This window comes from Lissotriton vulgaris, chromosome 9 (assembly GCF_964263255.1).
Source record: "Lissotriton vulgaris chromosome 9, aLisVul1.2, whole genome shotgun sequence".
Taxonomy (NCBI): Eukaryota; Metazoa; Chordata; class Amphibia; order Caudata; family Salamandridae; genus Lissotriton; species Lissotriton vulgaris.
Window position 1 is genome coordinate 285,449,846 of NC_141697.1, and position 26,891 is coordinate 285,476,736.

Below are 26,891 nucleotides of genomic sequence, written 5' to 3' on the forward strand. Positions count from 1 at the left end.
CTAGGTCCTGAGCTTGAATCTTAAATACATTAGTAGTAAAATATGTTATTCTCATACAGCATCTAGTAAGTGACCAATGGGAGATGAGGCAGATCTGATCTGAATCCAGTTCTGCTGTTACACAGCCATTCACAGTAAGCTCTCAGTTGCCTCCAGTTTTGATTATATTCCTGTCCAGGACAGTTTTAGGACGTCTGATACATAGGGATCGTATTTTTTTCAGAGCACTGAGATAAATAAGTCCAAACAAGTGTCTTACCTGCAATGCTCGCATCTCGTCATCTTGCCTTCTCGTCTTCTCCAGCAGATCTGCCAAAAACAAACATAAAAGTAACTACAGTGAAAAGCGAGAGGAAATTAATTCACTATGCATGTAAATGTAATTCACTGTGCATGTTATCTCTATAAAGCTACATCTGAGAAGTGCTCATTAGATGCCTATGTTGTGCAACCATGTGAGGATTGGGCTGTGGGAGATCACAAGCCTGACAAGAGGTCTTAGAGGATCAGAGCAGCAGTCTCTCCTCAGTCGTGTAGGGCTTGGATGTCATTGGTAGCCGCAATGACAGCTGTCTCGTGCTGTGATTCCTGCGGAATCCGCATTGGGAGGAGTAGAGTAGGAGGTTCCATTCCAGATGTTAGGAGAGTTGTTGGTAGATGTTTTTTTCTAATACTTTGTCCAGAAATGGAAGCAGGAAGATTGATCAGTAGTTGTTGAGTTTGATGGGTCTGCTGATGGTTTCTCTAATGGAGTGTGACTTCTGCGTGCTTCCAAACCTTGGAGTAGGTGGCCGTGGTAATTGAGGTGTTCAACAAGGTGGTGGATCACTACTGATCAGAAAAGATTATTAAAGATGCATTTTTTTCTGATGGAGTGGTCATGAATTTCCTGCCAGGAGCACACCACCTGAATGTCATTGTAACAGAAAATTCAGGATGCAAACCATTTCAATCACAAAGCAACTCCACATATAACAAACCTCTCAAACTTCAAGCTCAGCTAAAGGGTTCTAACTAAAACCAAATGATCAGTGTGGTAAAGATGGACCACAAGCCCCAGATTTATAACAAAAATACGCCCCAGAATAAATGACGGAGATCCAAATTAGTGTCTATCAAAACAGATATTTACGTATTCAACATTAAACTGGGAACAAAAAAAATAATTAATAACGGAGTTGTCCAAATTCAGAGTAGGGTAAACTATGAAATGGAATACGAAACATCAGTAAGCTCCACAAGTGTATGAGAGAAGAGTCATAGGGCCACATGCATCAGTCAGGATTTGAGAATCCTAAATAGCAAATTTTAAGAAATCACTATTTAGGATTTGCAAATCCTTATGCATGTAGGACTCGCAAAAAAAATTGTGATTGTGCTACCAATTCCTTAATTGTGACTCGCAAATTGCAAATCGCAATTAGGGAATTGCTTCCCATTCATTCCTATGGGCCTTGAGGCCCATAGGATTGAATGGGAATTGCATGCGCAATTTACGAGTACCAAATAGGTACTCGCAAATTGCGCATGCAATTTCAAGGATGCAAAGGTGCCAAAAGGACACCCTGTTGCACCCCTGAAATTGAGATGTTACCACATGTTGCGCACATACATGCCCAAGGGCATGTGTGTGTGTAACATCAAACTTTGAAAAATGCACTTTAGTGCATTTTTCAAAGTTTTTGTAAATTACCATCAAGTTCAAATTGATAGTAATTTGCGATCCCTAATTGCAAATTCACAATTTGGAATTGCATCATGCATTGCATTCAGGGAATCACAATTTGCGATTCCCTAAATGCATTTACAATTTAAGTAATCGTACATTTTGCGATTACTTAAATTGGGAATTTGCATTTGGGTTGATGTATCCCAAATGCAAAAATATTGGTCGCAAAGGGGCAGATTCAGCAAATCTGCCCGTTTGCGATCCGTATTTTCGTTGACGCATGTGCCCCATAGTCCTTTACTACCATGGGGAGCTTGGGTGAAGAATCATTGACTGATGGCACTTTCTGTACTAAGTTCCTTGGCGGATTAGCCCTAAGCTCGATGCAACAAGAACCTTTCAAGGAAGAGGCTGAGATGGATTCACTTTTTTTGGGAGAGTTTTGTGAAACTATGACAAATTTATTAGGAAACAAGACATGCTTGTTCTATGGAAACGTGGTCCAAACTATAACTACCCAGTGGGAACCACAGTGTAATAAATATAATTATTTTTGTTTGAAATATGTTTACTTCAGGTTTTCCAGAAAACACATATACAGCAATAACAAATTGACACCACAACATATTTACTTTTGCACCACACCCATAGGATCCCCATCATGCAGCAACCGGGGGCGTATAATCCGTCCATAATTATTAACAGTCTAGTACATAGCATTTATTGGTCCAGCCAGTACCCGCAGGTCCAATCCAGGCCATCCCCCATATCAAACCTCACTCATTCTCTGACATACCCCCAAGGGCAATACATCATTCACACCTGGACCACTACGGGACCACCTCATGAATTCCTGCATCAACTCCATCCCCATTTGATCTTGGGCTACTGTCTCCCTCCGCCTGTTCCCCATCCACTAACTTCTCCAGCATCTCACCCCACAAATCCAGGTCACACTCCACATGCTTGCCCTTTTTTTTTTATTTCACAAATTTTTATTGGTAGTTCCAAAACAAAACAAAAAAATATGCAAAAACATACATTGAGAAAGCATAGGCGACACTGGTAAGCACAGGTGATCTTGTGGCGAATACAGTAAGTAAATAAATGGAAAACTATCTGCATTCGTCTGCCACTGTCCATTCTCGTAGGTCCACCCTCCATGCTCCATCTATGCAGTGGCGGCGGCGGCACTGGCTTGGTCCAGTGTATAGGTATGCACTGTTGAGCTAATACTCATCTTCTTCCCCTCCACAGGGGTCAGCTGAAGGTTGAGAAGACACTGTTGGACAGTCAAGTCCACTCGGGTGTTTGTCATCCTCCTAATGTCCCGCATCACCACATCTCAGTAATCATGTAATCTAAAGTGACGTAAAATCATGAGCAGCAAGTGGGCTAGCACCCCTCCGCATCTAGGGAAGTCCCTCGACCGGGAAGGAAAAATACTACCTAGGTGCTGTGGCACGAGATGTGCATGATGCAAGTAAAAGAATTACATCAACTTAAAGAAGGCATTGCTAGATATTCTCTTAACCTGGCCACACATGCGTTCCCACTCCACCCGTAAGCTGCTCCTTCAAGTCCCTGATCTAGCTAATACGAACTGCTGACATGCCAATGCACCTAGCTCCCTTCAGTGCTGCACACAAGCAGAATATAAGTCCCCTACTAGTTCTGGGGTCCAAAATTGGAGTGAGCGTTAATGACTCTTCCGACACCGCCAGAAAGTCTATCCAGATCTCATGGACCATGGGGGAGAGTTTAGCATACTGTAAAAACTTCCCTGATCCAACTTGTAGCAGGAGGACAGCCTCGGTCACTGCAATAAAAGAGCCATTCATGCAGAGATGCCCTATTCTGTGACAGCCCCCCTCTGTCCTTTGGGACATATCCGTGAGCGACTACATCCTCTGAAAGAGCTGCAGTGACCAGAACAGTAGCAGGCTAGCATACGGGGTCTCCCCATTGCATGCTTCACTGCTAATTCCTAGACTTTTGCCACCAGACGCACCACATATAGGCAGTCTTGTGACACCCATACGCCACATATTAGGTGTTTGGGAAGGTCATTTTCCTCCACCAGCCAAGCCAGGAGCTTCTTTTCCCAGTTTCCGTCCTCCGCACACCAGAACGTGCATATTGGATTTAGCGTGCTATATAGTACAGCTGCAAGTCAGGTAGACACAGTCCGCCCTCAGTAGGGTCTAATTTAAGATAAAGTTCAGCTTCTCCAGCCCGCCTACACCAGGGACACCAGTACGCTATTCAGCACTATGAACATGGACCTCAGTACGTCAGAGATAGAATTCTGCAGGGCTTAGAGACATTGGTGGTAGAAGGACCATCTTACGCAGGGCCATCAGGCATACAAAAGCCACAGCGTGCTCCAGAATCCCACAGAAATACGTAGGCTGGCAAGAACGTGTCCCATATTAAGCTTGTATTGGAGACTCTGTGTATGTGCAATATACATGACAAGATACCAGAATTTCACCTGTTTCAACAGTGATTGATACATAGTCCCAACGCCCTCCCAAAGTCCTCTGGGAAACCCAGCAGTATCGACACAGAGCATTCTAGTCAGCTCAAGTAAACAAGCTTATCTTCTGCATACTTAGACACTATGTGAACAGGACTTCCCAGCCATATTCCCCAGCCGCCGAGGTCCAGCCTCAGGAGTATCATCAGTGGTTTCATCGCCAATGAGAAAATGAGTGATGACAGAGAGCAGCTTTGTCATACCCCTCCATATATGGATCGATCCTAACACTGTGTTCCCCATTTGCACTCTCGCTGTAGGTCCTGCATACAGCAGACAGACCCAGGACAGAAAGTCCCAGTCCCATGTATCTCATTACATCCCAAAGATACACACATATATATCTCCGGGAGGTAATACAGTATATAGTAACTGCAGGTCAGGGAGACCCAGTCCGCTCTCACTAGGGTCTAATTTAAGATCAAGTTTAACTAAGGTTTCTCCTGCCTGCCCACACTAGTACACTGTTCAGCCCTATGAACATGGACCTCAGTACGTTGCAGATAGAATTCTGCCGGACATAGAGACATTGGTGGTAGAAGGACCATCTTACTCAGGGCCACCCTGCAACCAAGAGCCACAACGTGCTCCAGAATCCTACAGAAATACGTAGGTTGGCAAGAACATGTCCCATATTAAGTTCATATTGGAGACTCGGTGTATGTGCAATATACATGCCCAGATACCAGAATTTCACCAGTTTTAACAGGAGCCCCATCTGGAAGAGTTTCTCCGTCGTGAGTTCCACCAGTCACCCATGAGGGATGAGTCATTTTTTGCTAATTGATACATAGTCCTGACGCCCTCCCATAGTCCACTGGGGCACCCAGCAGTACCGACAAAGCATTCTGGTCAGCTTAAGTAAACAAGCTTATCCTCTGCATACTCGGACACTATGTGCACAGGATTTACCAGCTATATACACCAGTCGTGGAGGTCCTGCCTCAGGAACATCGCCAGTGGTTCCATCGCGAACGCAAATATGAGTGATGACAGAGGGCAGCTTTGTCTCAAACCTCTCCATATATCGACCGGTCCTAACATTGTGTTCCCCATTCGCACTCTTGCTGTAGGTCCTGCATATAGTACACATTCCCAGGACAGAAAGCACCAGCCCCATGGGGAGCATTACCTCCCAGAGATACACACAGCTCAGAGTGTCAAAATCTTTTTCAATATCCAGCGCAACAAGAGTGGCCTCCGCTTCCATCCCCCGAACCGAATGCAGCATGTAAGAGAGGCGTCTCAGATTCATGTGGGCTCCACGACCTAACATGAACCCACATTGATCCTCATCAGTCAGACGGAGCATGGCCCGTAGCAGTTGTGCCGCTAGAATTTGAGAGTATTTTTGTGTCCACACCCAACATTGATAGCGATCTGTAGGACCCTACATCTCTTGGATCCTTGTTAGGCTTCTGACCTTAACAATCAGGGCGTCCCGCATAGGTTGGGGCAACTCACCCAGCCACTGTGCCTCCTGGAATGTCTCAAGAAAACAGCGACCCAGTAGATCTGAGCAGGTCTGATAGTACTCCACTGGGAGACCGTCCGGCCTGGGCATCTTCCACCGGTCATATCGCATATGGCGGCCAGCACTTCCTCAACTTGTATCTCGCCCTCTAGTTCCACCCTTTGTGCACCTGTAAGCCTGGGAACCGGTCCAGGAAGGCTTTTACTCGGTCTAGCATCCCGGTGACAAGTTACCCATGCACTTCCGTCATGTGTTCCCACAGCAAGGCATTTTTCCCAGCTTGTTCCCTCACTGGGGTACCATCTGGGTGAAGCAAGGACAGACTCATTGCAGGACCTTTCTCTCCTAAGCAATCATGCCAGCAGTCCCCCCCGATTTATCCCCCTCCATCTGGAGACTGTCTGTACTTGCGTCACATATAACAGTCCAGTCCATCCCATAGGCTACCTACTCTATGCTGGGTCTCTAGTAGCATCCGACCCTCCACCTGAACAGTCCCCGCCTGCTGCTGCATCCGGGTCAGCACCCGTTCCCAGACTTGAAGGTCTTGCTCCAATTGCCTCCTGGGACCCCCTAATCTTGACATGCAGTCTCTCTGTATCACCACCTTCAGGGGCTTCATTCCGTGTCCCTGAGCACAATCGGGCCCCAATTAGTGTTGCACTGCCCAAACAGTACCTACTGTGTCTCCTCTCGAAACAGAGGGTCTTGCAGCACCTTAAGTCGCCATAGTGCCTTCTCATCGCATACTCCAGTATCAATGGTGCATGATCCGAAAGAAACCGCACCTGATACTGTGCCCCCTGCACTAACGGTGCACAGTCCACCATTAACAGAAACCTATTGAGCCTACTGTAGGCACCATAGGCCAGGGTAAAACAGGAAAATTCCCTGACGTCCAGGTCGAGCTCTCTCCAAATATCCTTACAATGCAAGTGCACCATTGTTACCTAAAATCCAGCTACCACATTGGGTTTGGTTTCCAGCCTAAGGTGATGACTATCCAACAGTCCATCTAGCACACAGTTGAAGGCCCCCACCCATATCAGTGGTATCCCATCACATGGAAGCAGCTCCCTCTCCATCATGCCAAAAAAACTCTTAGTCATCAACATTAGGTGCATTCCCATTTGGAAGATTAATTTCCACTCCATCGTGGGAACTGTGCACCAGAATAAAACCTCCTTCAATGTCGGCCTTAAAACCATGGAATTGAAAGCGGCATTGCGGGGCCATTCAGATGGAAACCCCTCTAGCGTAACGAATATTTCGCCTAGAAAAGTTTTCCCATCCATTTCTTCTGCAATTTCTGTACTTCCCCCTCAAGGAGGTGTGTTTTCTGCAACATTGAATCGAACACCCCCATTCTGCGCAAATAGTCGTTCACTCTAACGTTTGACATAGATATTCAGACCGTGCACATTCGAAGTAGCCATTCGTTAGTGTCCTGCTATATCTCTCATCTGTACTTTCCTTCCCTCAGCAGGCCCAGGCTGAAACCCCCCCACCCCGCACCACAGGGGTCTCATTGGATTGGGCTTCACCGTACACCCGCATCGCAGATTTTGTTAAAGAACATGCTGCATGAAACTGAAACTCCCCCATTAGGGTAAACACTTGTAAACAAAAATTGTGCTTCCCCAAGCATACCGAACCACTACCATTACCCCTAGGACTCATCGCTCAACCTAACATGTATTGTGGGGGCAAGCCCCAACAGTATGTGTGTGTATGTGTATATATACATATATACACACACATACATGCATATATCTATATCAGGATGCAGCATCCAGTCCTAACTTGTCATCTGAAATGAAGAAGTAGGTAAAGTGCGCTGGGGGCTGTGGACATGATGGAAAATACAGCTTACTGCACAATCAATTTGTGTAACCACTGCCTGTTTGTAGCGTGACCAATTTGCTGAATTGACAGACTTTATTTCTTAAGATGACGGAGGCCCCGGTCTGACTCTGTACCGGACCCGTACGGTGCAGGCGGCCAGCGCACCGGCCCCCAAGTGAAGCACCCCTGAAAAACGGAGAGTCCCCTGCGCTGCCGCAACTGGATGCGCCGGGCAGACCAGCCAACACTGCGCGTAGAACTCCCCCAAATCACTGGATGCAACAAGGTGAGCGCGAACGGCAGACTCTGCTGGGGGGGGGGCCCCTATGACATTTGCCATCTTAGTGTCAATGTAGTGACAGGGGCCGCAGAAACGTTTGGCCAACATGGGATAGAGCCGGTCGGTCCATGCCTGACCCTAAGATGGCCGCCGCTCAGGACACCCCACAATGACATGGCCAGCATAACCAATATGTAACAACTAACATACGACTCTGGCTATGGGCGAGAGATATCAAGAAGGAGCTCCTAGCCCACACCATTAAGCTATCTGCCCTGTGCGCTCAAAGAGGCGGGGATCGACGGCTGACACTTAGCAAACTTCTAGGAGAAGGCGTCCAGAGTCGTGGGGGTCCCAGGAAACGGAAAGACACCAACAGAGGGCCCCACAGCCCTTTGGGGAAAGCGCCTTCGATACACGAAGAACGAAGGGCGGCCGGTGGCTGACCGGAGATGCTCACCTTAAGCCATCCAAAAGAGCCACAAATAACAAGGTCTTGCAATTCTTCACTACTACCGTCACTAGGTAGAGAATGTGAATGGGACCAGGGCTCCTGTTGGGACCCTGGGACAGAGTAAACAGAGCAAAGAGGCAGCGATGGAGCAGAGGTGAATGAGGGGTGGAAGCAACCACCACCTAATCAAGGCTCAATGACAATCTTTGATTATACTCCTGATCTCCATCCTGACAGCGGAGTCCTAGCACTATGTCCAATGCCCGGTGGAGCTGCTCTGTTCAGATATTGAGGAGATCGGCCTTGGTTCATCCTCTGAACGTCACCTACCCAGCCGGACTTTGGGCACAGTTTTTTTCCCCGTCTCCCTGTCTCGCACCCCCCATTGTATTTCTGTAACTCTGCTTTTTCCTTGTCTCCTATCTATCTGTTCCCATTTAGCACTCTTTCGTTCTTTGTCTACTTCCTTTGCTCCTATGCCCTCTCACCTGAATCTTTCCCCTTGCCAGCTACACCGCCTAGCCCCCTGTCCTTTTGTGCCCTTTGACTAAGCACTCCTTCTCCCCTTGTTGGGGAAAGATCCAATATATATACTCTGGAGTCTCAGTGAACCCGCTGAGAGAGAGTCCACAGCGCCAAGGTTGCCACTCACAGTTGAGGTATGGTATGGCACCCCTTGCCAAAGCACTCCCTCTCCCCTTTTTGGGGAAGGATCCAGTATGTAGGCCTTGGAGTCTCAGAGACCCTTCTGAGAGAGTCCACTGCGTTTAGGCAGCCGCTCGCAACAGAGATGGGGAAAGTATACCACTTCCCTTGGGATCACAGTTTACTGGCCTTTGAACACATCTTTGACTTGTCTACAGGTTTGTGTCCCCGTCACCCTCTCCCTCCTCTTTCCATGCTGTGTCTCTCACCCGCCCCTCCTCCATTCTCTGTCTACTTCCCCTGCTCTTAACCCCCCTCCCCTGAATCTCTCCCCTTGCCTGCTTTTCCCTTACGTATATGCTCTTTTTGTTTGTCTCGACCTTACTTGTAACTATGTTGCCAGGCTCTAATATCTGTGTAACCTTTGTAACGATGTAACCTGCAATTATGGTCTGATACTCATGTTAAGCGCTCTGATACCTCCGGGTCTAGCCAGCGCTATATAAAACCTTTAAAATAAATAAAAAAGGTTGGAATCTGACTAGAGAGTCACAAGTCAATTGCAACACACGTGGATCTCTTACAACAGTTTGAGAACATTTCTAGCGCAATCACACATCATTAGGGTCTTCCATTTTCTTTAGATTTTTTGACGAATAAAGGCTCCAAAGTACCACCCTGGTGGCTATTCCTCGGTTTTCTTTTTTTGCAAGTTACACAGAAGGCTTTAACATCGCACACAGATAAAGGAGGCCTGGCGGGTTGCTTTTGACACGGATACCCACCGAGGAAGGAAAACCAACACAAAAGCGCAAACCCAAGATCTGAATGCCCGAACAAGTTTATCTTTCAAGTTAGAGACAAAAGGAAGACATGAACGAAGGGGAAAAGCTGGTTGTGCCTCGATCTAGTGAAAATAAAAGGTGAGCCACTGACAAATGATTCACAGGTTCCGCTGCATACATTAATAACTTTCTGTCCTGCTTGGGGTGTTTTCTCTGAGCCTTCACCCATCACATTAGTGTGAGCAGGATTCAATCTCGGATAATGATGCTACATTCATACAACAGACACAGCATCACGTACGGCGCACTGTTATTCTTCCTGGCTCAGTGGTAGGAGACATAAACAAGTTTAATCAAAATGTTGATATTGATTATGCTTTTTGCACTTCCAGAGGTTTTTGAACCAATAAACAGTAAGAGCGAAAGGAGCGAGAGACCGCAATGTAGGCGCTTAACACCAGGCGCTGGAACCGAAGCACCCCTACTGGGTGGTACCTCACAGAAACAAGCAGACCCTCTGTAGAGCGGCGCCCAGTGCAACAAACCGCGCTGGCGCCAGAGCAGCGCCCCGTGGTCAGTAACGTCAATGGCCACATACAAACCTACCAGCAAATGGACTTGGACAAGGTTTGATAAAATGCTCAAATGATTCTCTGGTGCATATTTTTATAGAGGTTTACACAGCTGGTGAACAATTTCAATGCAGGAAATTAAATATCCGTGGCTCCATATGCATGAGCCAAGTCACTTCCCCTTTCACAAGCCCCTTCGATCCTTTCCTGTGCACGGTACATTTTCAGCAGTAGAAATGTCCCCATAGCTGTTCTTTATGATGTGTGAAAATTCTGACCATTAAACCAGAGAGGAAATAAATGCGGGATTTTAATGCATGTGGCTTAGAAAAATCTCTGTCTGCCAAAAGTAACAAGCTGTTGTACTGTAACGCGACCATTAGAACTGGCCTGCACGGGGGGGTTCTCTGACCTGCTTTAACACGGAGACTCGAGCATGTGTATGAGCACGTGGGCAGCACATGTGTGCTTCTAGCTCAGACCGGATGCCCTCTGCACCTCTTCCAAGCAAACAGGGGCAAGTCACACAAGCGCGATGGGCAGGTGAAACAGCAGGCCGGTGCCAAGAAGCATGCGTTCCAACGACTGGCTGAGAGGCTTGGCTGAGTTACTGGGCGAGCCAAAGGATTTTGGTGCAGAAGCAACCACGACAAAGAACCCACAGGGGAGCTTCATGCCAGTGCCCTCAAAGGCCTTACAGCAGGATTCTGGGGTGAAAGCGATGGCGCCTCGCTACTCCCATGGGAAGTTGTAAGCATGAGCAACTGGGAGCTTGCTTGTTAACGCTCCACCTAAACACGCAAGTTCATGTTGCTGGACCATAGCACGCAGACGTGGGTGAATCCCACAGGTTCAGCACCAGATGTGTTGTATTCATGGTGCCTGTTGGCTGATCAAGGGGCTAGTCTCCTCAGGTCAAATATAATCTCTGGCCGCCACTGGATCGCCTGTAAATTACCAAACAGACGTGCAACATAATTTTCTCCAAATAAAACTGGAATGGCCTCACTTACTTGTTTGTGGATTATTCATGTGCATACATTTATCTAGTGTACTGGATGTGTGTGCACGCCTGGCTTATGGATATCTGAGCTATGTGGCTGCCTACTTAACCCACAGGGCGACAACTTAAGCAGGCAGCAGCATAGCACCGCATTCCCCTTCAGGTAGATCCCCCTTCTCCCCCAGCTTTGGAAAGAAATCCCCCTTGGGGCGGAGGGGAGGATGACTTATATCAGGGGATGCAGGCCAAACCTGTCTCCAGGTTAAGTCACTTTTGGGGCAGGACGGGGGACCCTTATTTCTGACTTAACATCCGGGCTTCGCCTCTTAGGGCATTCCTGTGAGCTGAAACCCATCCTACCACTAACCCTTATTGACATGTTCGTGAAGGTTGGTGTAATACGAATGTTGTGATGTTTAAGTTATTTTGCTCTGCATTGCAGGCAGCAACACTGGGCGAGCCAAAGGATTTTGAAGAGGAAGCAACCACAAGAAAGAGCCCAAAGGGGGCTTCATGCCAATACCATCAAAGTCCTCACTGCAGGGCCCTAGGGTGAAAGTGACAGCTTCCCTTTATTCCCACAGGCCTTTGTATGCCCCAGCAGCTGGGAGTTGACCGGATATATATAAATCTCACACATACATATATCAATTTCAGGATGCAGCACCCAGATTTAACTTGTCACCTGAAATAAAGAAATGGGAAAGGTGTGCTGGAGACTGTGGGCAAGTTAATAAAAGACAGGTTACTGCACAATCAGGAGACAATTTATTTAACCATTGCCCGTTTTTAGCATGACCACTTTGTTTAATTATCAATGTATTTCTTAATTTTGTATACGGACTAGAGAGTCACAAGACAGTTACAGCACACCAGCGACCAATGTAGATCTCTGACAACAGCTTGAGAATATTTCTAGTCCAATAGCACATCATTAGGTTCCTCCATTTTCATTAGATCTGCATACAACTTCCTTTTCCTGGACCATGGGGTCAAGATGTAGATAAATCCCAAAGGTTCAGCGCCAGATGTGGTGTATTCATGGTGCTTGTTGGCTAACCAAGCGGGCAGTCACCGTTGGTCATGCTATCAATCACCGTCCCTGAATTGATCGTAAGTTAACCCCTTACCATACTAAATAAACCTGCAAAATAATTATCTTCAATAAAACTGGTGCGGTCTCAGTTATTTCTGGTGTTTTGTTCCTTTTTGCATGCAGTAATCTAGTGTATTAGGTGTGTGCATGCCTGGCTATGGGATGTCTGCACTAACACATTAAGAGTAACGTGTACCAACACCCATTAGACCACCTTGTATGTGGATTTCCTTGATAAAGGTGGCACTTCATTCACACCTCTGAGGCACGCAAATCTCTCTGAAGTAAGAGACGTGATACCGACATTCGGAAAAGAATTAGGAGTCCGCCAACCAAGCAGATTATATTCCCACTCCTCTCTACTTTGTATAAAATCTATTCTGTATTAAGTATTACGCCCCTTGTGTTGATTATATCACTAACCATTATCTTCAGATGTAAGCTTATTTCATTTGGCATATCGCAGATTCAAAGCACTGTTACTAGCTAATTTAGTGGGCCAGGAAATCTGATCACGTCTCTGAGGCACTTACTAGACATCAATGGCTTCTGGCAGAAAACTAAACCAAATTTGATGTTCTACTTTTGTAGTAAGCAAGATTGTTTTCATAAGGGGGCATAACAATAAAGCTGAATACGTTCATCCTTTTTGACTGTGATAGAGGTGATCTGTCCTACTGTTGGGATGGGAATCTCCCTTTGCATTGCTTTGGAGAGCTTGCACTGTTGCCATCTTTCACTTGGGGTAACTCCCTGTAGGTGTCGGATATGTTTTACCTCAGCGAAGAAGACAATCAGAAGTCCAGGGAGGGCCTCTGATGTGATGGCCTGAGACCCGAGAAAGTGTCACTGAGGGTACTGGTTTTTGAGAGCTACCACTATCCTCAAACTGCAACTGTGAGGGTCTGGCTTTGTTCATCAATCGCCTTCAAGGAAGAACTGACTTTTGGCTTCTCCTATTAAAATGTTTTCTTTCTCCCCAACAAACTAGGACCTTCACTCCATTCATGTGGTGCGCATAGATGGAAAGTGCATCGATGAGGTATGGTGAGCATGCAGTGTGTGTTGTGCTTCAAGGCATGAGAACAGGAATCCATCTTAGAAACTGTTTACTGATGACTCACAAAAAAGAGGCTTTAAGCGGGTCTGCTTACAAATGTAAAAACGTTCACCTCCAGTCTCTGTTTTATTGATTGAGTAAAGGTCCTGGAAAATTACAGTCTCTCCTTTAAAGTGAGTCAGGCAAACTCACTGGAGGGTGGAGTCGACATATTGAAGTGCATAAGCAAACTCTGCCTTTTCCTACTTTCCCAAATTAGTGTTACTGCAGATAGATTTGTGTAGTGACTGGTGAGAATATCTCTGCCTCCTATGTGTTTTTGCTTTCCACCACCTCTCAGGGTGGGGTGGGCTTTCAATGCCAATCGATCACTCGGAGCTCCAACTGGTTGACGTGGATTCCAGATTCTGCCGGAGACCAGAATGCTCTGCTCCTCATCTCTCCCAGAAGGCCGCTTCAGGGGTGATGTTTCCTCTCACTATAATCAGATGTGGTTGGGGAAGAGAGAGGGGTCTGCTGCTGACCCAATTGCTAACCACCACTGCAGTTCTTTCACAGTTACTGTTGACATCTTGACCATGTTGGAGAGATCTGACTGATGCTGGTGCCCAATGGAACTTCAGGTACCACGCCTGCATATGTCAATGGGCATGTGTCACTAGCAGGATGCAGGAGGCCATGAGGCCCACCAGCTTCAGAGTCTGTCTCACTGTAATCCAGGATAGAAACTGAAACATCGGTATGATAGCCGGGACTCACCCTTTGAAAGGATCGTCCCGAAAATGAACCGTATCCAGAAATCTCAGTTTGAAAGGAAACATCTGAGAGCAAGTCAGGTGTGACTTCGGCATATTCAGTCATCGGAATAGGGGTGGACTGGCCCCCCTGATCTCCACAGATGAGCTGCAACCACTCCCATCACCTTGGTGAAGACGCGAGGGGCGCTGGTGAGGACAAAGGGGAGCATAACAAACTAAAAGTGCCCATGGTCCTCCGTGAACAACAGGTAACGCCTGTGGGCAGGCAGGACAGGAATATGGAAATTTGTGTCCTGCAGGTCCAATGCTACCATCCAGTCTCCTGGGTCCAGGGCAGCTTGGGCATGAGCAAGAGTGAGCCATTTGAACTTCTCCTTCTTAAGGAAGAAGTTGAGAGAGTGCAGGTCGAGAATAGGACGAAGGGCTCTGTCCTTCTTGGGCACCAAAAAGTAGAAGGAATAACAAGCACAACCCACTTCTGGAGTCTGCACTCTCTCTATGGCTCCTTTGGCAAAAAAAGAGGTGAGATAGGTGGTCCTCCATCAGCCTGACGCACATAGGTGGCGTGGAAGGAGGGAGCAGCCCTTTCGGACAATCTGCAAAACTCACCTGTCCGATGTTATGAACTGTCAGTGGTGCAGATGATGGTGAATCCTGCCACCCCCTGGGTGCCCATGATGATAAATGGGGCCATTACAAAAAATGGGGTAACCCAAAAGTGGTCACGGGCCTGTGTACAGAATGATACAAAAAACAGTGGTCCTAGACCTTCATTTAGAAAGACATAAATCAATTTCCTGTTTGGTGTATTAAGTAAAAAATTTCATGAGCATTCTTAGGCACGATGTACCTGCTCATAGTATTAAATACATTATTCAAAAATAAACCAAGAAGTGCAACAGACTATAATCTAATTCACCATGCATTTTATTTTTATGCCAGATGGTGTACAGATCAGAAAAATGTTCATTAACTGTACGTTATCATTGAGAATAGGAGGTTGCTCCAAAGGGAACATGCATAGAAGAAAGGTGCTCAAGTGTGAGGGAGTGAAGAAGAGACTTCAAAGTAGTGACATAAGGAAGGACACCTAATATTTTAAACAGCTGGACTGGTTATAATTCACTGTCCTTTCAGGCCTGGCCACGTTTACAGTAAAGAATCTCAATTTAGTTACAATTTCAATTTACATAGAAATACATTCTTGTGTGGAACGCTTAGGAGTGAGACCGGGATCCAGGCTAATTACAGGGGCGTCAACGTTTCGACCCGTCTTGTGGCCATGAGGGTGGTTTGAGCCTCGACCTTGCGGGTCTTATTCAGGACAGGGTGGGGCAACCTGGATAGGTGTAGGGCCTAGTCACATACCCGCCATGACTTGTGGGATGCAGATTCCTAGTCAATAGTGGTGGTCCACAGAAGTTCAGTGGCCATGTGCAATCCCGCTGGTAATCGCGCTTCAAAGCAACGGCCTGAGGCTTAAAAGTGCTGCGCCCGGTTAATTCCAAAGGTTTAAGGGCAAACGGTCCACGTGGTGAGACGATCATTAGGTAATGTCAGTTTCCAGCCGTAGGAGGCGGAACGTGGAGGCGGATTGATCAGTGCTCAAGTAATGACATTGTTCCCGCAAATCACTGCTGGCATTACCTAACGGTCGTCTCACCACGCAAGTCATGGCGGGTATGTGACTAGGCCCAAACCTATCCAGGTTGCCCCCTCTGTCCTGAAGAAGACCGGCAAGGCCGTGGCTCAAACCACCCTCATGGCCACAAGACGGGTCGAAACGTCGACGCCCCTGTAATTAGCCTGGACGCCACACTCACTCCTAAACTTTCCACACAAGAATGTATTTCTATGTAAATTGAAATTGTAACTAAATTGAGACTCTTTACTGTAAACGTGGCCAGGCCTGAAAGAACGGTGAATTATAACCAGTCCAGCTGTTTAAAATATTAAGTGTCCTTCCTTATGTGATTACTTTGAAGTCTCTTCTTCACCCCCTTACACTTGAGCACCTTTCTTCTATGCACGTTCCCTTTGGAGCAACCTCCTATACTCAATGATAACGTACAGTTAAAGAAAAATTTTCGGATCTGTACACCATCTGGCAAAATAATAAAATGCATGGTGAATTAGATGATGGTTGCTGCACTGCTTGGTTTATTTTTGAATAATGTATTTAATATTATGAGCAGGTACATCGTGCCTAAGAATGCTCATGAAATTTGTTACTGAATACACCAAACAGCAAATTGATTTATGTCTTTCTAAATGAAGGCCTTAGACCCCTGTTTTTTGCATGATGATAAATGGGCAGGCTAGTGGGGTTTGGAGGCTGCGGCTGCTGGGAGGGTGTGTGGGGAGGGTGATCAGATCTGGCTGCTGGCCACCCGACCCAGAGGCTGGACAGCTTGTGCACTGTGGTGGCTAGGTGGGTAAGAACACAGCTGTACATCTCTTTCATGGTCACGAAATGAGTGAAAGGTGGATTGACGATGATGAGGGGCCGTATTAAGGCCCAAGGACCTAGCAGTAGCTCTACTGTCCTTAACCCCTTCGCCGTGGGGCTAATTCCCCCGGGCCGCACATTGCGCCGCGGTGCTCGTGACGAGCTTGGCTCGTCATGCAGCACGGTGGCAATGTGCTCATGACGAGCTGAGCTCGTCATGACCACGCCAGTTTTAATAGAACGCTCAGCACAGCAGGGGAATTATCCCCGCGTGCGAGCGCTGCGGCGGTCATGACAAGCTCAGTTCGTCATGAGCACAGCGCCACTGTGCCTCATGACAGCTCGTCATGAGCACGTAAGGTGTTAAAGAGTTCCATCGACTTGCCTCCGAAGAAATGGGAGCCATCAAAGGGCATGTCCATGCGTGATGTCTGGACATCCCCAGAAAAGCCAGTAGTCCGCAACCAGGCATGGATCGCAGGGCCACTGTCCACGAAACCGCTCTGCCTAGTGAGTCGGTGGTGTCTAACCCACATCTAATGGTGAGCTTAGCTGCATTCCTCCAGTCTGCAACAGCCTAGGAGAGCACAGTCCGGACCTCCTCTGGGACCGTTGGCAGCACCTGCGCAACCATATTCCACAGGGCGTGGGAACAGCAGCCCAAAAGGCATGCGCTGTTCACTGACCGCAATGCAATACCAGGCTGGTGGAAGAAAACATTTTCTTGCCTAAATTGTCCAGTCTCGTATTACCGGTCCGGAGGAGCAGATGGGAATGTGACAGAATTTACATGTGAAGTGGAGGCTTGGACCACGAAGCTCTCCAGAGTAAGGTGTTCTATGAAGGATTTGGGGTCCCCTGGAGTGGGGTGGTGGCAGCGGGCAATTGTCCAGTTCAAAGGCGCCCCTGAGTTGGGCTTTGACTAAGTCTTAAGCAGGATAGAAGTAAGTGCTCTGGCTTCACACAGATCCTCACACCAGTCCAAGTATTCAGATGGCTGGTATTCTTCAGGGTCCAGTGACCCCTCCCATTCTTTCCAGAGTCCAAGCCCATAGTAATAGGGCTAAGGCTCCGGCCTGGAAGGCATGGCTACAGGGGGCGTGTGCCATGTCGAGCGAGGCCCCTCTGGCTCTGTGTCAGAGTTGGGGATGTAAAAGGGGATGGCGGCTTTCTATGAGGACATTTTAACCACACCTAAAAAAAAAAGACCTCAAAAAGCATTCGACAAAACTTCAAAAAAAGCATAATTAAAAAGTGAGTAAAAGGTAGCTCATACTGGACTTGTGATGATTGGCGTGGAAAGAAATGAAGTGACGTCAGCGCGCCTGGGTGGCGTCCATATTAGCACCACAAACATCACTTTTGGTGCAGCCAACTACGCCACCTACCTGCGCACAAGGGAACTACTCAAGAAGAATTTCCGGATCCAGTCTGACACGTGGGGATAATTCTAGGGTAAGGAATCTGTGGCTAGAAATCTCTATCGGATATCCCTGGCAATCAACTCAATTTTGAAAAAAACATTTGTTAGCCGTTTCTCAAAATTTAGACATGGAGAACATAACGGATGCACATTATGCAAACCTGATTACAAAGTTCTTTAAAACAACTAAGATATGGCCTTACTTAAAAGTGCTCCTGAATAGAACTACCACACACTTAGTACTAAGTGCCAGATTAATGACCCTGCTGATTCAAGAAAACAGGACCAACTGGGCAAATCTGGACAGAAGGCAGTTGCAGGTCCTGTGACTTAAGGTTTGAATTAATTCTCCACGTACTATATAGTAGTCCAGCATTTTTAACTGCCTGCGCATTCTATTGAGACCAATGATTTTAGCAGGGTATACTTCTACAGTCAAAGAAGCAGGGGCCTATTCTATTGTCTAGGCACTCACAGACCTCGCATGGATGGGAATATTCATAAACATCTTGCACACTGCTATTAAAAACAATAGCCAACACTAGTGGTATTGGGGAGGGGGGTAAAATATTTTGCTGCATTAAATCCAAAACCACCAAGGTTTTATCTTTTTATCTTCATTTCACTAAATGTTTTTAAAGTTTTGCAGATTATGCAGCTTTTGTGTTTTTATACGGCTATATTCTATTTTGTACCAATTTCTATTAATTGACACAAGAAAGGATTGACTGACTGACATCCGAGTCGCTAACCAAAACCATTCCCTCGAGTAAGTCCATGACCACTCTGCCTCATAACCTTGATAGCCAGGTGCGAAAGAGGTAAACATAATGCTCATTTTTAAGTCCAATTGTAAGGTTGTCCAAGGACTTTACAGGCAAAAGTCAACGTCTGTCAGTTACTCTGGCTAGACCTGAGACCAACCCACCCTGAAATAGTTTTCACACTTATGATGTAATATTAATCTTCAGAGCACGCTGTTACCTATATGTGTGTGTCCTGGCACTAGGAAAGTGCCATAGACACTGTCACAAAACTGAAAACAGACTCATTACATAGTGTACATCCAGGTTTGACAGCCTTTCTAAATGTCAACAAATCATGACTGGCTTGGAAGGAGGAAGGAATGTTATTCCAAAGACGAGCCGCCTTTACAGAGAAGCCGCTACCCTCTAAGCGCACAAACCTGTACTTGGAATAGTGGCATGGTTAGCATGCGAGTAGCACAGTAGACTGACAGGGGCATGATCTATGAACTTCTGTTGCAGATATGTGCGGCAAGTCTTATGAAAAGCTATGTGCACAATACATAGTCATATAAACATGACCCTTTTGGTTGCCGACAGCCAGTGCAGTGAGTCCAGAGAGGTAGAAGCATACGAGTAAGAAGGCTATTGCATGTCAAGCCAACCCTATTGACTACTCAAAACTGGTTAACTGAGAACCACCTCCTGCTCAACACTTCCAAAACAGAATTCCTTCTCATTTCTCCTCCGAATCAAACTCCTAAGTTAGACCTCTGGATGAACCACCTCACCGCCTTCAACTCCTCCCCCCTCATTATTGACTCAGCTAAATCTCTTGGAATCACCTTGGACAAGCACTTGAACATGAAGACTCATATTAGCAATGTTTGCAAGGGAGCTAACCACCTGATGAGGACACTCAGGAATCTCAAACCTTTCATACCACAAGCTGACTTCAGGCAAATGGTCCAAGCGCTGGTTTTGCCGAGGCTAGACTATGGCAGTGCTACGCTCTGTGGTCTCCCCAAAAATACCTTGGCCCCACTAAGGGCCTAAATGAATGCGGTGGCCAGATTGGTCATGGGTACCAAAAGAAATGCGCACATCTCCCTAGTCTTAAAATCACTAAACTGGCTACCCTACGAAGCAAGAATACAGCTGAAGATTGCCTGCCTATCACACAAAACCCTCCATTTGAAACCCCCCAGTTATCTAGTGCAAAAGCTGGAGCTATCCAGAGGGGGTAGACCCTCCAGGAGTGCTAATTCCCTCCTCCTGAAACCTCCGATCTTTCGCAAAACGAGAATGTCTCACTGAACTTTATACGGCTCTGCTCCGAAGATCTGGAACTCTCTCCCACCAGAAATATGGAAAATCTCCTCCAAGGTTACTTTCAAAGTGGAAGTAAAAAGATTTCTTATGAACAAGTTCCTACCTTAATAGGGTGCTGGATTTTCTGCTCTAATGCATTGCCTGACTTACAACTTTAAGCCCTGCGCTGGATGTTATTCTCTTTTTTTTCCTTCTCGAATCATTTGCTCCCCTCCTAGTTCGCTATGTACCAGTTGTTATCTTACTCTTTGTCGACCCCTTCATTTGTATCCGTTCTTGTGTTAGGAGTTCTATTTTGATATGTGCTCTGTTTGGTATTCCGATTTGACAGATGTACTGCAACTTTTACCTTCCTCTCCCTCCAATTGTAAAGCGCTCTGATATCCCTTGGGATCATGTTCGCGCTTTATAAAATTTTATAAATAAATAAAATCTGGCTGCTGCATTTTGGATTCACTGTAGGCCAGGGCACCCAAGAATAGGGAATTGCCATAATCCAGTCAGCTTAAAATAGGTGACGAATAGCCTGCACCGATTCCGGCAGAAGAGGTAGGATTTTCTGCAAGAGATGCAAAAAGACAAAACAGGCAGGTCGTTAGCATGGATAACTGGAGAGAATTTCTACTCCAGATAGAAACCTAAATTCTGAACTGACTAAGCCAAGTTAGGGGCAACGTCACCTATTAATGGCCAGAAGACAGAGTAGGATAAGAGTCAGAAAGTAAAGTTTCTGACTTGTCTACATTAAATTTTAGTGAATTCTGCATCAGCCAAACGGTAACGGCGCTCTCATACATTGTAGGAAAACATCAAAAGGATGGGGCAATGGGTACTCGCAAATTGTGCATGCAATTTCCCATTCTTTCCTATGGGCCTGTAGGCCCATAGGAATGAATAGGAAGCCATTCCTTATTTGAGAATCGCAATTTGTGGCTCGCAAATAAGGAATGTGTAGGAATTGCTATTTTTATAGCGATTCCTACATGCATAGGCTTTTGCGAGTCCTTAATTGCGATTCCTTAATAAATGTAATTAAGGACTTGCCCAATCCTAGATTGATGCATGTGCCTGATAATGTCCCCCCCCCACCCCGCCCGCCTGCAAGCAAACATGGTCTCACTCTATCATCACCCAGCCACCTCCTCAGCCCCTCCCAACCCTAAACCAGCTGCCTAGCAGACCTACCCCACGTGCTCTCAGAGAAATGGTAAATGTCTGCGTTAAAACCCTTGGAAGTGGAAATTATGTGTCAAATCCTGCTCCACACAGTTATTCCCTACTCTGTGGGATTTAGCTCATAATAGGCAGTATATGTGCCTAGCTTGTAAATCGGGGCTTAACACACCAATCACTGCAAGGGATATTTAATCTTCTAAATGTCCAATTATAAAATGAATAGATTTTGGACACAGGAATAATAACAATGTATATTGATAACATTTATAGCACAAAAACTGTCTAATTCAGCTACAGGGACTTAAATAAAAAGTATTATTTTCTTTGATTTACTTAGCATCTGTTACTTGCTGACAAAGGGCAATCCAGAACAATGAGCAGAGATGAATGTGCAAAGGGGCAGGGAGTAGAGAAAAGGTGGGGAGAGGAAGGTGAGACAGAAGCAAGAATGTAAATGTAAATGTAAATGTAAATGTGTTTCGATTTATATAGCGCAACACTTTAACCCAGGGGTCTCAAGGCGCTTGCTTAGGGAACCCGTCCTGGTATTCCCCTGTGAGATACCCCGGCCGGGTATCCACAAGGTGAAAGCCAGGCATCCCACCGCGAGGGGCCGTAGTGGAGATTAAGCAAGCTATTGCCCAGAGTCGCAGAGTGTGACCCCGTGAGTTGAGTAGGCACCGGAGCGAGAATTGTCGACTCCGTGGAATTTTGAGCCCGAGACCCGCCAATGCGGGGAATCGAACCCTGGTCCACGGCCGATCTCAGCTTCCGGGTCTGCCGCCTCTAACCACTGAGCCACGCTTCTCCACGCTTAAGCCCAAAACCTCAGCTGCCTCCCAGACAGAACCCAAGGTACAGGGTCTGACCATCCCCTCGCTCACCCAGGCTGCCAGAGGGGTCTGTGGCTGCCAGGCTTGAGCGAGGACCAGGTGCGGGGCGGGCTCCTTGACCCACGACTCTCCCTCAGTCCTCTGGGATGGCCACAATGCCACAGAAAGTCCTCCAGAGCACAGAACTCATGCTCACCCAGCACAACCCCGGGGGAACCAAATCGACTGAGGAGAGGCCTGTCTCAGGAGACAAAGCAATGTGGATGAGATGGTTGGCATGGCACTATCTATTTCAAGCCCTCGCTACCCCGGAACCCATAAAAGATTAGTGGAATCAGTATAGTGAAATATGAAAGTAATTGGAGTGGTGGATACGTTAGTCAGTTATTTGGATTGAGAAGGATAGTGGAGGGATAGAAGAGGGAAAAGGTTCACATTTATGTAGCACTTGCTACCCCTGATGAGATGTTGAAGCGCTTTTTCGGTGAATAGAATGTTATTCTGGAACCCATAAAGGATTAATGGTGAATTAAATGCCGCTGCCTCTTAGCTCTGCAAGCAATGTCCCAAATGAAGTAAGACAAATGAGCATTAATGGACCTTAGAGATCGCAATTGGTCTGATATATGTAAAAGAAGAATGGCGGGCGACACCTCACCACCGTGCAATACTCATTTTTTTGCCAGAGCAATCATTCAATGGGGGTAATGAAGCACAGGGCCTAAATGAAGACACTTGACTGCACATTGCCTTGCACAGGGTCTATTGGCACACTAAACCCTCATCATGCGGGCTCTCAAAGCTTAGGGAGGCAGGTTTATTCCCTAGTCTGGACCCTACACAACTGACATACAGCTTGGAGGAAAAGCTCTTCTACATAATACATGATTCACTTATAATCACAATGAGAAAAAAATAAATGTCTGCCGTAAATGGAAAATGTTACATACATATTTTTTTATGTATGTCGCATAGAACACCGTGACTGTTACGTGTAAGAGATGTACAGTGCTGTGGGGGTTAGAAAACACCAGCATATTTCAACCATACTTAGAACTTGGACAGCCATCCCAGCTTGCAGGTAAACTGCACTTCGGGAGGCAGTGTCCCACTGCAAGCCACCTTCTTGTTCAACTTTATATTCCTGTTGCCAAAAATCACGTGAAATCAAGGATTTTCACTAGCCACGCCCAGTCTTTGAAAATCCCTTTCTCTCTCCCTCTCTGAGATTTGCTGCAATAGTTTTAGACTTCAGAAAAGAGTTACAAAAGTTTTCTGTTTCAGTGGTACCGGCCATACATAGTTTTGGTTCTTCATCGGAAGTACATTCTATAAATCGTATTTTCTGTTTACATTTTGAAATGTTTTAACACCACCTTTTTAGGTCTCGCCTGGCGTTGCAGCGCGAAAGCGCTGTCGCCAGCGAGACCTATTGTTGTTGTTTAGCATCCCAAGTGGTACACACCGGTGCACGAGCCGTTTAGGGTCTGTGGATGCGCTTACGCGCACTCACACACACACACAGCGTTACTTAGGCCGGCCGAAGGCACGCACACACGCACATACACACACAGCAGATGCACACACACACACACGTGCACACACACACAGACACACATACACACACACCGCCGACACCCCCCACGCCCCCTCCCTCCCTCAACTAAGCCCAACTTACCGCATCAGCGGCCTCAACTGCCACTCCTGACTTCTGCTGCCACCGCGTGGCTCTCCCTCAGGCATGGGAGCCCCGCGTCACCACTGCTCCTCTGGGCCATCCACTCCGTGAGGCGCAGGCTTCTCGCAGAAGACGGAAGTCCCGCCCCACGACAGGCGTGATGCTCCCGAACTTCCGGTTTCGGGATGTGCACGCTCACGGGCTTGTGTTGAAAAGCTGACTGGGATGTGTATGGAAAATAGTAAGTTGTGTTTAAAAATAATTGTTCAGAAAGTCTTCGGAAAGTCAGTTCTTAGAAAGATTCTGAAATATGTTGTTAAAATTCTACTCTAACGGTTCTCTCGAATAACAGGGTAACAGCCAGGAAACTTATCTTATTTACCGTAGAGAAAGTCCGTCATCCCGATGACCATGAATTGGGGGGAGCATTTATTGGTTAGAAGAGTTCTTCCGAATGTCCATTGGATGTTGCTCTACAGAAAAAATACAGGGGCTAGTGATTGGCTTAGGACATGCCTGCTTGTTTCACGCTGCATTGGTGACGCGAATGCTCTCAGTGATGTGTGCGCGCCAATCACAAAGCACTGCGCGCTCGGGGGCACTGAGATGCGCGCTTGCCCAGGCGCGCACACTCGAGGGAACACTGGTTACATCTCCCTGCCTGTTTCTACATATCTCTATGTCTGATTGGTCCTACCCCCTTGCTGTGTCACACTATTCACGTATCTGTTTCCCTTTACAATGTTTGTTCATCCCTGCCTCTGTACTACTTGTTGTTAAGTATGTACCTCCAGGTTTCCACATGTGTGTCTCTGTGTCTTTCTGCGCAGTCGTGTGCAGGTCTGTGCTTTCCTAGCACCAAATACTTTCTCCCATATTCCAATTGTCCCATGTTGTCCCTTCCTGTCCTCCTTTCCACGTCGCCCCTCTGTGTGGATATATTCTCAGAGTACTGGGATGCCTGCCCATGTCCAGGCGCTCTTCCTCTCCCTGTTCCCGTGCGTACTTCTGTCTTAGATCCCTGGTGTCTCCATGTCCCCATGCTCCAGGGACATTGCCCACAAGAACACCGTCAACCACCAAACTGCTGACATCGGTTGGACATCTGAAATCCTGGAAAACATACTCAGAGTGTTCGGACTCTGTTGAGGTATCTCTTCCTCAGTATGTAGGTTGTGTATTAAACAGGAGATGTAAGTGCCTCCTAGTCTCAGTTTCATCTGGACTGATGTTTTGGATTGGGTAAGAAATGGCGTCAGTGGGCATTTTTGGCTGGAGGTTTGCAGTGTTCTGGGCATTGGCAGCGGTCACTCGTCCTCGATGGGTAGTGGATTTATTAGCTGGATTGTGTGCAGTCATTGGATTTCTAGTTGTGCCCGGCTAATGTGCTTGAATGTGAATTATTTATGTTCGGGTCATGCAGATGGCAACTTGCATCTCTGATAAACGGTGCCCAAAGGATGGAGGGCGTTCATTTTTTTGTTATGCCAAATAGTTACTAGGAAGTCAGGGTGTGGATTGAAGTATCAACAATCAGTTGTCAGTCACCTGATTTGATGTCGGTTTGGGGTGGGTAGTACAAGCCTTAATGCATTGAATAAGAAGTTGTAGGAGTAAGTTGTGTTCTTATGAACTTGGCTGAAAAGGTTTCAGTCCACTTGGTCAGTGGGATGAAAAAAGAATGAAAACACTTCGGTGAGGGTTAGGTATGATGGCTCATAGGCTAGTGTTAGAGTGCCTCTTTGAGGAAAGTCTTTCCTCTGCTGGGTGAGTGTTAACTTTTCAGTACCTGGAGTCCATTATTACACCTAGTTTTTTTCTTGGTGTTATTTTGGCTTGGAGTGGGTGCCCAATTTGACTGTCCAGGTTACTGAGATACAGATTTCAGGCAGATTGCAACATATGAGTATTTCAATCTTAGAAGTACTTAGAGGATTTTTACTTGTATGTATATAAGTAGATCTGGGGCGTCAGTGGCAGTCTGTTTCAAGTGAAAATTATTTCATGAGTAATCTGTACAGTTAAAGAAGGTAAGGCCCCAGGAGGGGAATCAATGAAATTACTGGTGATTTATGTATTGAAACGAGAGGACTATGCCGGGCATTACGAGACTCCACATGAGATCTGTAGTGTCTGAGTATTAGGAAGCCAGGTACATGGTTTATAAGCTATCAAACAGGAAATAGATCACCCAGGCAAGGGTGTTGTCCTCAGTTCCCAGGTTCTCGATCTTCTTAGTAAAGTGCATAGATATTTAGACAGTCAAAGGAAGAGGACTGGATTGCTGTAACATTATTATTCTTGCCAAGATGCCAGTCATCACACATTAATTTTAAGAGATTATTGGCCATATGCATCAACACATTTTCCCATAGACAGAGAATGGGCAAAACCCTTTGATGCATCTGGCCCAATGTATCCCATATTTTCTAGTTTGAAGACTATATGAGAGCTTCATTTTTGTGGGTTTAGGGTGAGAAAGTTCTCAGACATACCGGATTGAATACCGAGAAGGACATTCTTTTTGGGGCCATCAGCAACGGTACTTTCAATAGGACTAGGTAAATGTGGCCTTCGTAGCACAATTTGCCCCTTACAGAGGTAGGTGGTATGTCAGTTGTTCTGAACGGGCAGTTGGTAAGTCAAATGCATTTTCTTACCTGTAAATATAAATCATTTTTCTTTAAATACATAGCACGGATTGAACATTGAGTTCGAGATGGCTGCAGATGTTAGGAGGAATTTGTCTATGGGGAGCAGGTTTGGGATAGGTCTGTAGGATAAACATTTACGTTCTTGAAAAGTGATTTACGCCGCGTGCTTTCAAACTGTTCACACATCAACTGGACAATAGCTCTCTGTTGAGCTTCAGTACTGAGACACACAAATTAAGGAAGGGGCTGTAGCTTCTCTGGGGCATTAGTCTAGGGGAAATCACACTATAGTGATCAAGAGATTTAGATCACATGGAGATGAGCGATGGGATGCGCTTGGGATGTTTTTTTCAATCTGGATGCACGCGTGCGGGAGTCTAGAGCAGTGGTCTGAAGGATGTTCTGTAGAGGAATGACGGT

The 26,891-nt window shown here is 46.4% G+C and overlaps 1 protein-coding gene across 1 annotated transcript in view; it reads right to left on the minus strand.

The window, feature by feature from the left end:
* The window catches only part of CEP128 (centrosomal protein 128), a 757,252-nt gene that overhangs the window by 181,295 nt on the left and 549,066 nt on the right, over positions 1–26,891 (minus strand). The window contains exon 18 of the mRNA XM_086937589.1: positions 260–309. Within this exon, the coding sequence (XP_086793715.1) occupies positions 260–309 (50 nt within the window). The remainder of the gene's footprint in view (positions 1–259; positions 310–26,891) is intronic.